Genomic DNA, 12,037 nt, shown 5'->3' with positions numbered 1-12,037 from the left:
CCGACCTTCAAATTGGTAGTGGTCGGGGATGGTGGTGTTGGCAAATCGGCACTCACCATTCAGTTCTTCCAGCGGCTGTTTGTGACTGACTATGACCCAACCATTGAAGACTCTTACATCCAGCACACAGAGGTCGATGCTCAGTGGTGCATCCTTGATGGTGAGTCTTTTATGAAATGTGTAAGCTTGAGAAATGTCTTGTCTTCAAAAAATTATAACAGTACACATCACTTACTGATTATGTGACAAAGTTAATGTCTATTTTTATTTTATTTTGGCTATTTCTTTGTTATTCCCAACAAAGTCTGGTGGAATATTAGGTGTTGAATGAATTGGAAATGCATAGATTTTACAGAATCACATGAAAATCAGTTTTGAATGATTTAATAAGTTTCCAGTTTGCAAATCTACCATTTATTGAATTTCTGTTTCCCTGGTCCTTCAGGTTTTACTTTATTTCAAAATATTCACACTTTCGTACATAAAAAACATATGTCTTTTAACTTTTAAAGCAAGCCTCCACAGAATGGCATCCACAATAGGGTATCTTGCCGATACAGGCTGTTCCCGGTTTACGACGGGGGTTCCGTTTTTACGCTCCGTCTTAAACCGAAAAATCATTGAAAATCGTCGAAAATCCTAAGAAAACCTTACTTTTAATGCTTTTAGTGTATTGAAAACGATGTAAACTGCATTTTTATTGAGTTTTTTCATAAAAAAAAAAACCCTCCAAATTTTTATTATTCTGCCGCTTTGGAGCCATATTTCTTCTGTTGGATCAGAGTACAACGCGTCCTAACTCCAGAACATGTCGTAAACCGGGAAATAATTTCTGATGAATATATTTGAAAAGTGTCGTAACCTTGGAACGTCGTAAGCTGGACCTGTCATAAACCGGGGACTGGCTGTACTAAGTAACTGCCACTGGTATCCATAGTAGTTGCTTCAGTTGAAGATTGTGAAATGCTTGGTTGTAAACAAGAAATATGTAAAAGGATTTTGGATATTTATTTTGTAAGGCATTCGAATATAAGTTTTGAAGATCATAGTAAGTAAAATAGTTCATTACAAACCCTATATTCATAAATAGCCTTATTCTCTGCAGACAGTTCTCGATTTGCATTAACTTAAAAGACAGGCATTTAATTGTGTACGGCCAAAATGTACTCTGTTATCCCACTAGGCTAATTTTTCTCTGCAGCTTACTTTTATTATTAGCTCCCTCATCCTAAGGCTTCATTTATCTTAGGCTGTTCCTCGAACTCATGCCCATACACCCTCCTTGGGGTGTATTTGACCTGCAGATGTAACCCTTGTTAAGTGTCTAAAGAAGATGGTAGTCTCAATATTTCAAATCATTTTGTAGCCACCTGTTGATAGTCTTTGGATGAGTTTATTGTGAGCTCTTTGGATTTGGTCATTTCCTCTCTGCCATCAAATATGCTTGTGGCTGACAGGTTGCAAAATGTGAAATATATTTTATTAAAAACATTTAGTAGAATCATATAATTTGACACTTGATCAGAGCAGTGCTACTTTCAGAAGTTTGCTAGATTTAGCAAGTAAATGTACTATACAGTTTATGAAGGCTGTATGTCAGTAATGTTCATTATTACATTTTTATTTAATTATTGGTGTTGCATATTTATTCCAAGTAACATAATTTATTCCAAACATCAAATAAAAGGCTTATAAAGAGACATACTATATATCTAAAACTACTAAGGTACTGTTAGTGTTCACTAGTCAACAATATTTTTTACTGTTAAGTTATTATTTCTTCAGGGTTTTTTATTTGTCACTGCGTACTACTTTTCTGGTATTGAATTCCAAGTGTATTTCTGTTGTGCCATAACATGTCATACTATGTTGAAGCCTTATATTAACATTAGTTACTTTGACATCTGAATCTTTTCGTAGTAATATAGCATAACCCTCTGTCAGGTAATACAGGCAGTCCCCGGTTATTGGCGATCCGGTTTTTCGGCGCTTGTCTAGTGATGATGATAACTGGATTTTCAACACGATCTCCAGTTATTGGCACCAATCCCTGGTTATCAGCGCTGATCCCCACTTATTGACGGCGCTGATAACCGGATATCAGTGCCGATTTTCTATTATCGTCACCCTTGTCAGGAACAGAACCCCTGCCAATAACCAGGGACTGCCTGTATAGTGTACCTTTTGTGTTGTAGTTAATATTTAAAACACACACGCACACACACACACACACACCAGATCTTAGGTAGTCTCGTGAAACATAATTATTTATAGTATTTGAGGTACACCACTAGAATTTTGCAGTTAAGCTTACAGTATTAGATAGGCACACTGTATTGAAACATTAAATGCATTCTACAATTTAAAATGGCTTATGAATGTCAAAATAAGCTTAAAGTTTCATTACTGTAGGCTACACAATTTATGAATGTATATCTGTTGCTCTTTGTAACTGTTATGTAGGTACTACTGTACTTTCAACTAGTTTATACAGACATTTATAATTCATATCCTAGCGCCCACAATATTTTCTTTTCAGAATGCAAAACAAGGGTTCACAAATGTTAGGAAAGCTGATGTTATGTAAGCTGACTTAGGCTATCTTTAAGTAAAGTAACGTCAGTTATGATATACCCCATTATAGTTTGCTAATGTTTTACTTTTTTTTTATATATAAAGAGTTGGCACATTGTTTGAAGATATGAAACATAGCTCACTGTCTTGGCTATTCAGTAAGCATGTGTCAAGTGTAGGTATGGTATGCCATATGTTACAATATAAAATGTTCGCTGGAGTTTTGCTTGCCAGAATATATCATAGACAGTACCTGTACTTTTCTTAAGGAATATCTTTTCTGGTGGATGTGGAGTTGTAGTTATTTCTTTGTTACTCCAACCACCTTATCTGTTTGTGTGGGTATTAAAAAATGTTTTGATGGAAGAGTAACATGTAAATAATTACCATGTGCTTTACACTTGCTAGGCATAACAGAGAGTAACACGTAAATAATTACCATGTGCTTTACACTTGCTAGGCATAACAGCCCATCATGGGTACTGGTTTTACTTTACTTCTGTTTTTCTCATTGTTTAAACTTGTGTGTGTGTGATATTATGACTGCAAGTGGCTGGGAAAGTGAGGGCTTGTAGGGAAAGAGAGAGGGCTTGCAAAGGCCTTAAAAAGCAACCTGGCCCCAAGTCTAGATCGGCATGTATTCAAGGTGCTTTAACACTGCTTATATTTTTGTTTGTCTTTTTCTTATCTGCCCTATGTGGGTATGTTTTCTCTGCTACTTAACTTTTTTTCTGCTGCATAAGTCTACATTAGTTGTTAATCTAAATTCATTTAACAGTTTATTCTCACTTTCATTACACAGTGGAGAACAGTTGAAAGTGTTGAACATTTAACATAATTCTCGTTCTTGTTTTGTTTTCAGTTCTGGACACTGCAGGTCAAGAGGAGTTTAGTGCCATGCGGGAACAGTATATGCGGAAGGGAGATGGATTTATGTTGGTTTATTCAGTAACGGACAAGCAGAGTTATGAGAACATTCAACATTTCTACACACAGATACTCCGAGTCAAGGATAGGTGGGACAATTTAAAGCTTTCTGTTGATACTGTCCATGTCCAATTACAGTGTAGCAATCAGTATGTATCTGATATTATAATTACTGTACATCCTGCTTGGCTGTTTGGTCCTTTCTCTGCTTATTAAGGTTCAGATACTTTGTATTTATTTCCACTTAGTTAGTGAAGGTAAGTGTTGATCTAATGTTGAAAGTCTAAGCTGAAAATGATAGCATATAGTATATGAGACCATTATGCAGTGGCCTCAGGATTTGAGAGATCTGCATTTTGATAGCTAATACTGTATCATCATTAACAAGGGGCAAACTAAGAAGGGTATTGGAGGATTGGAAGACGTGTTAAAAGGTCATTATGCCCATTGTGGTGCATTGATACTTCATGAAAAAGAAATATTTTTTTCATAACTGAAAATCATGTTTTCATGAAAAAGAAATATTTTTTTCACAACTGAAAATTATGTTTTCATGACTGAATGTAAATGCCTTTAAGAAGACCATTTGTAGGAAGACTCCTTGGGCACTTGTTTTGCCTATCTCTGAATTCTGAGGAAGTGTTCCTAGTAAGTCACTTTTTTTATACACAAATTTCTCTATACAGTATTTATTTTTTAACCCTCTGATTATTGAAGTGTTGAATGAAAATTTTATTATTGTTAAGGGCTACCAGATGGAATCCCTTTATGCAATTAAAGAAGTACAATAGATAAAGGGAATGTCAAAGCTCCTCTGTTTTTCTGAGTGTTGTGTTATACAACATCTTTCATATTTTACTTACACAGTGCTTACTGTAAAAGTATCTTTGTAAGATATTGCATTATATTGGAACATTGTGCTAAATTGAAAGCATAGTCTTTTTAATTATAATTACCATCAACATTATTACTAGTCTCCTACTAAAAAAAATTTGCTGTTGCTGCTATTATAATGATTATTATTATTAAGAATAGCAGAATTTCACAGGAGGCCCTTTGCATTACACATCATTAATGGTGAAGATTACTGTATAATCAGATTAATCTACTAGGTGAACAGGACCACCAAACCTGCTTTGTAAACCTCTGGCAGGGCAGGTACTGGCTACCATGCACTAACCCACTTAGACAAGAGGATTGCTCTTGACTTCTCCAAGCATCATCCTTCAGATCACCTGTGGATAAGTCTGTGCATGCTTGGTCTTGGGACCAGTTGCACATAGGGTTGCTTGGAAGAGCTTTTCCCCTCGTTCCCCTTTAAGGGGACCTGTTCTTTCAGCATATGAGGTCTTCAGACTGCGTGTGCACAGGCAATTGGGTAGGCTCTTCTCCCCAAGTCTCTTGGGGCACACTGAGGTGAGCCAGCACATTGTTCTTATTTTGCACATGCGTGTACTGAGCACATGCATTGTAGGGTAAGTCTCCTTTGAGCTTTTCCTCTTGTGCGTGAGGCTGCATGATCGGGAAGTGCATGAAAAAGAAAGTGCATGCGCTTGTTCCTCTTAGCTTCCCATTGGGTCAGGTTTTATTAAGCATAAGGGGATGTGCTAGGACGACAGATTCCAAATCCATATGGCATTCAAATAGCAATCGGATAGCAACTCTGTCTGGTCATATAGAGCCTATCCTGGTGGATGTTCTGCCCAGACCCCTTGAGATCAGGAATAAGCTCATTCCAGACAGCTGGATCCAACTATCCTTTCTTAGTGGGACCTGCTTTCTTAGTGGAAACTGAAGTAGAACTTGTTACCTGTTTTGGACCTCCCTTCTCATCTGATGTTGCCGAGCCGAAAAATGAAGGAGGATCTAGCGTAGTGGGTGAGTGACAGAAACCTTTTAGCAGGAGTTTCATGGAACTCACCCCTCTAGAAGTGGATGTGCTCATGGATGCAGCAAAGGAGGATTGTGGCGCACACCTGAAAGATGTGTTGGTTTCAGGAGTATGGGCAAAGGACACACATCATCTGTGCATATATTTTCAGGAGATCCAGACAGCGTGGCTAGTGTTTAAGCATTCCATGATTAGCTGTAGGTCAGTCGGTAGTGTTGATGAGCTACAACACATTACTGTAGTGGCATAAAGCTGCCATTTGCTGTAGCTAGGTCTTTTGCAGAAGTTTTATGCTTTGTTTTAAAAACTTTTCAAGGAACATCCCTCTGGATGCCCTACCACTTAGAGAGTGCCTTGTGTAGCTCATCAGATGGCATTACTAAAGGCACTTTTTATATAAGTGACTTACCAAGTAATTACATAGCTATGGTTCCCTAACCTACAGCAGCTTAGAAATTCAAAATTCGCTCGGTGGCACTGTTATCGTTAGTGTGTAGGTGCCAGTGTCCCGCCACCATCCGGGACTCAAGGAAACAAACCAGCGGATAGCTCAATTCGTTTTCTGCCGGCTTCCAGTTCACATCGGAAGTTTTCGTGCAGCTGCTTCTTCGCCTTTCGGCTTTGTTTTGCATGATTTTTGGTGAAGTACTCAGAATTTGTTGCTTTGTGGCTTGCTGCCATTGTTTGAATTGTTGTTCGAACTAACTTTAGTTTATTTAGTTAACCCCTTCGCCACCGGGACGTGCACATGTACGTCTTTTACGGTACAGTAATAAAAGAACGCGACGTACGCCTATACGTCTTTCATCCCTCCTCGAAAAGCAGAGCTGTTTTCTTCAGCTTGGATGGGTTTCAGGCGTAGTATTGTGTACGAGAGAGGTGCAGACGCTCCACCCACTATTCATTCTAGCCAATGAGTGTCCGATGGTCATCGTGACATCATATTCATATGGGATATTATAAGGGGTATCGTCCAGCAGCACATGCCAGTGCGTCTCAAGCTGTTATGTATGAAACATTGTCACGATCTTGTGAGTAAACCATTTGGATTCGAAGGCTAAACTTTTTCTCCTTTTGATTGCAGTTATTTTACAGGTTTTTTTATTTTTCAGTATCATGATGTCGGATGATAGTATTTCAGATTCTGGGGAGGAATACCTGCCAGATCTGAGATGATTATAGTGATAGTTGTTATAGTTGCTTAGAGGATGACAGCGAACACCGAGATTTTAGAAGACATTGAACCCATTGTCGATGAAGGTTGGCAGTTCATAACAGATCCATTTTGTGACAAGCGCCCAGACCCACCCCCCGATTTCACGGAGGGTGACAATGGGATCTCTTGTTTGCACACCCGACTTCACCTGCCCACGAGATGCATTTTGTTTCTTTTTTTTTTTGTGATGATGATATTGACAGACTGTGTGAATGGATGAATGCTCGGGCAGAGGAGTATTTTCGGTCAACAGGAAAGTGTACTATGTTTTTTGAAAACTTTTTTCATTTTTTTTTACACTAACATGTAATTTTTATTATCATTATTTTTTCTACTACAAGTTGTAGTAGTAGTGGTATTACTGTTGAATTTTTTTATTATTATTATTATTATTATTATTATGATTATTATTATTATTATTATTATTATTACCAGTGCCATAAACATTCATTGATGTATACTAACTGTCTCTGTAAGAAAACTAGCATATACTGCTATTACTACTAGTACTATTTTACTAATACTTTACTACTTTTCTGCTACTTTATTTCTACTACTTTACTATTTCTATTTCTGCAATTACTTTTTCCACTAAATATTTCTCTTTTTATATATATATATATATATATATATATATACATATATATAATATATATATATATATATATATATATATATATATATATATATATATATATATATATATATATATATATATATATATATATATATATATAAGAATATAAATAAAAAATATACAACAGATATACATATATACATATACATTATATATATATATATATATATATAGTATATATTATCATATATATATATTGGCTATGCATATATATATATACTGCCTATATATATATATATATATATATATATATATATATATATATATATATATATATATATAACCTATCCAATTTGTGGTGAAAAATATTCATTGGTATGTACAATTTTCATATAAAATATTATCTGAAAAATATGAATAACAGAAAGTTTAGTGGGAGCAAATGATGACTGATATACTCGCAGTCTCATGCGGTATGCAAGCGTTATCGGCAGTGCAACAGGCCAGTGGCGAAGGGGTTAACAATGTTGGATTCCAGTTCATCTAGTATTCGCTTTTGTTCCGAGCATTGTAGAACTAGGCTAACTAAGCTTTCTTAGGATTCTCATACAAAATGCACTAAATGTAGGGGGCAAGAATGTATTAAGGATAATACTTGCATAGTGTCAGGATTGGGAGGATAAGAAATGGAAAACATTGAAATGTCATCAAGACAAATTAGAAAGGGATAAGAAGGAAGAAAGCAGCTATTAGGGCTGAAAGTAGGGCTAATGCAGAATCCATGACTTTGGAAGATGTAGGGGATGACAGAACTATCACTCCTCCAGTTCCTCCTCCTTCTCCTGTCCTAACTACTCCTACTTTACCGTCTGCTCCTGTTCCAGGTTTCCATGATTCCGCTCTTAGTGCCATTGCCAGCCTCGAATCTAGGTTTGATCAGAAATTTACTGTATTATCTAGTACCATTATGGAAATGGGGTCAGCTATTAAATCTCTAATGGAAAAAAATGTAAATTGACTGTGCAGTGACAAGTGATAGTGCTGTGAATATTGAGGAGGTGGCTGTCCGTCCCACCAGCGCTCCTAGACGAAGGTCACTGTCCCGCTCCCCTGCCCCAGGGAGAAGACATACTGGAGGTCCAAGGGAGGCTGGCGGGGTTTGCCCACGGGCAGTTGCTCCCTCCATCGAGCCTGTCGTGCGCTCCCAGGCTTCGACTAAATGCCATTGGAAAGGCGTTCCTGTGCATCGACTTTCTGATGCGGAATCTTCCAGTCCGTGCCAGAAGCCATATCGCTACTCTTCTTCTTCACGCCCACTCAAGAGACATGCAAATATTAGCGATTCTTCTCCCTTGGCTGTCAAGAGGTACAGAGAGACTACCCCTCAACCATCCTGCAGCTTTCCAGTCCAGCCTGATTCTCCTGCTTATTTCTTTGAAGACAGTCCTAAGCGCTATAAGTGTTCTAAGCGCCAAGCGCCCTCCGACTCTCGCCAGACTTCCACGGGTGAGCGCCCAGCGCCCGTCGACTCATGCCAGAATTTCGCCAATGAGCGCATGGCGCCTGCCGATTTTCGCCAGAATTCCGCCAATGAGCGCACGGCGCCCACCGTCTCGCACCAGACTTCAGCTCTAGGGTGCCCGGCACCAACTCCTGAACTTCCAACGCCCACAACTGAATTCCCAGCTGCTGCTTCTGGAACCAGTGCACCTTCGTCGGCTATTCCGCCTTCTTCATCGCAAGATTCTTTAGCCCCACTTAAGCGCCAGTTGACTGAGTTTGTGGATCTTTTGGAGAAATTTGCGTCTGCTCCAGAGTCCAAGGATAAATCATTGTCTCCTGTCTCTTTGGAGGAAGAAGAGATTGTTCAGGATACGGTTCCCTCTTCTTCCTACTCATCTCTCCTGTGTTTCCTCCTGGAGAATTACCCAGACTTCTTCAGGCCTGCTTCCATCGGAAGGTACCAGACTACTAAAGCTTGTTCATTCCTCCTCCTCGAAGAAAGCTCTCAAAGAAGTTCATGCCTGGCTGACCGCTAAGAGAGAACAGGGCAAAGCGACTTTTGCCTTTCCGCCCAGCAAATTGTTAAAGATGAGATATTCTTACTATGCCACTGGGGAAACTCCTTCCTTGGAAGTTTCTGCCTCCTCCCAAGGGGACTTCTCTGGGCTGGTGGATTCATCCCATAGAAAGGCTTTATTGTTGGCCAAGATAATGTTTTCCTCAGCCGAGCTAGACCACCTTATCAGGAATATTTTTAAGGTGTTTGAGATATTTAGTTTCCTAGATTGGGCCATCGGGGCACTAGGGAGTAAGATTAAAGATTGCCCGGATTTAGCTGAAGATACTGCCTCCGATTGGCTAGGAATTATTTCATGCTCAGACAGCAATTAGAGATGGCTCTTTGGAACTCGCCTCCCTTTTTTCTATGGGTGTCCTTAAGAAGAGGCAGCTCTGGTGTTCGTTCACCTCAAAAGGAGTCTCACCGACGCAGAAGTCAGCTCTACTCTTCGCTGCCTTAGACAAGTCTCACCTCTTTCCTCAAAACATAGTGAAGGATACTCTTTTAGAGTTACAGAGCAAGTCCACCTCTGACTTGTTGACTCAGTCCACTAGACATCCTAAGGAGCCTGTGCCTTCCTCATCTAGATCATTCTCCCCTCTTCAGTCTCAACCCTTTCGTGGAGGGAGAACTACAACCCAGCCTCCACCTAGATCAAACTTCCGACCTCCTACGAAGTCCATCAAGAGGTCTTCCTTCAAATCCAACCCCAAGAAGCAAGAAGTTAGTCCTCCGCGCCCAGGTAGGAGCCAGACTTCTACTTTTCTGGAAGGAATGGGATAACAGAGGAGCAGACCCCTGGGTGATCAAGGTCCTCCCTTAACTACATCTCCTATCGCCTTGACAGTGTACTCAAAAGGTTCCACGAAGTTTTTGGCCCTCTTTCAAGAAGTCGAACTCCTTCTTTCCAAAGGAGTAGTGGAAGAGGTCCTAGAGCCCCACTCGGAAGGTTTCTACAATCGCCTTTTCATGGTTCCGAAGGCCTCAGGGGGCTGGAAACCCGTTCTGGATGTAAGCGCTTTAAATGTGTTCGTACTGAAGACAAAGTTCACATGGAGACCGTTCGCTCTGTCATGTCTGCACTACAACAGGGCGACTGGATGGTCACCCTGGATATGCAGGATGCGTATTTTCACGTCACTGTTCATCCAAACTCTCAGAAATTTCTACGCTTCGTTTTTCAGACAGGATACTACAGTTCTGGGCCCTATGCTTCGGTTTATTGACGGCTCCTCAAGTTTTCACCCGAATCCTTGCTCCTCTGGGGAATTGGCTTCACCTTCTGGGAATCAACATCAACTTATATCTAGACGATTGGGTTCTCCACTCTCCCAAAGGAAAAGATGCACGGAGGACTCAAAAGAACTCTTCGCCTGACACAGGAGTTAGGCATCCTCATAAACAAAAAGAAATCCCTTCTGATTCCATCTCAGGAGATGCCCTATTTAGGGATGATACTGAACTCTCAGACTTTTCGGGCTTTTCTGTCTCCCAAAAGAGTCGAGAACTGCCTTCAGACTGTCAGTCAGTTCCTTGCTCTTCCTTCCTGCTCGGCAGTGCAGTGGATGAGTCTTCTGGGGACCCTTGCTTCAGTTGAGCAGTTTGTAAATCTAGGCAAACTGCACATGAGACCACTTCAGTTTTTCCTCAAAGTGAATTGGTGCAGAAAAACCCAACCAGATTCTTTCATCTTCCAGATTACATTGGAAATCAAAGAGGATCTCCAGTGGTGGTCATGCAGAAAAAGACTTCGGGAAGGGAAGTCTCTTCTCCCAGTGCACCCAGACCTTCAATTTTATTCAGATGCCTCCGACCTAGGTTGGGGCGCGCTTCTGAAAGGTCGGGAAGTCTCCGGAACATGGATTACTGTACAGAACAACAGAATGCTCACATCAACATAAAGGAACTGAGAGCAATTCACCTGGGCCTTCAATACTTCTCGGATCTGGTCCGCGGCAAGAAGATTGTAGTACACGCAGACAACACCACAGCTCTTGCATATATTCGCAAACGAGGGCACTCATTCCTTCTCCCTGTACGAGACAGCGAAGGATCTCCTTCTGTGGGCGGAAGAGAACCAAGTCTCTCTTGTCACCCGTTCATTCAAGTGAAAATGAACGTGATTGTGGATGAATTAAGCTGCCTCAAACAGGTCCTTCCAACCAAATGGACCTTAAATCCAGTAGTCTGCGACAACCTTTGGAAACTGTGGGGCAAACCCACAGTGGATCTTTTCATGACATCGAGAAACTACCGTCTGTCCCCCGTTTGCTCTCCGGTCCCGGATCCTCAAGCATGGAGTACGGACGCAATGCTTTTGGATTGGACAAACTTAGATGTGTACGCCTTCCCTCCTTTCGGAATGATCAGGGAAGTAATCAACAAGCTGTCAACACATCAGAACACCTCCATGACCCTTGTAGCCCCATTTTGGCCGAACAAGGAATGGTTTCCAGACTTGATTCGCCTCCTGGTAGACTACCCAAGACTTCTTCCACAAAAACGGTCTCTGCTCAGACAACCCCACTTTATCAGATTCCACCAAGGATTATCCGCTCTGGCTCTGACAGGCTTCAGACTGTCAAGTGCCTTGTCAGAGCAAAAGGGTTTTCGAGACAAGCTGCAGAGGCAGTTGCGAAATGCAGACCAGCTGCTTCTACAAAGCTCTACCAATCAAAATGGACAGTCTTCAGAAGGTGGTGCAGCCGCCATACCGTCTCCTCTTCTGAGAGATCTGTAAGCCAAACAGCCGATTTTTTTATTTTCCTAAAGTCCATCAGGAAGCTATCG

The 12,037-nt window shown here is 40.5% G+C and overlaps 1 protein-coding gene across 1 annotated transcript in view; it reads left to right on the top strand.

The window, feature by feature from the left end:
* The window catches only part of LOC136837728 (ras-related protein M-Ras-like), a 57,432-nt gene that overhangs the window by 166 nt on the left and 45,229 nt on the right, over window positions 1-12,037 (top strand). Inside the window, exons 1-2 of the mRNA XM_067102642.1 lie at window positions 1-160; window positions 3,437-3,590. The exon at window positions 1-160 is cut by the window's left edge and continues 166 nt beyond it. Of these exons, the coding sequence (XP_066958743.1) occupies window positions 1-160; window positions 3,437-3,590 (314 nt within the window). The remainder of the gene's footprint in view (window positions 161-3,436; window positions 3,591-12,037) is intronic.

This window comes from Macrobrachium rosenbergii, chromosome 59 (genome assembly GCF_040412425.1).
Source record: "Macrobrachium rosenbergii isolate ZJJX-2024 chromosome 59, ASM4041242v1, whole genome shotgun sequence".
NCBI classification, from domain to species: domain Eukaryota; kingdom Metazoa; phylum Arthropoda; class Malacostraca; order Decapoda; family Palaemonidae; genus Macrobrachium; species Macrobrachium rosenbergii.
This window is presented reverse-complemented; position numbering and strand designations above follow the sequence as displayed.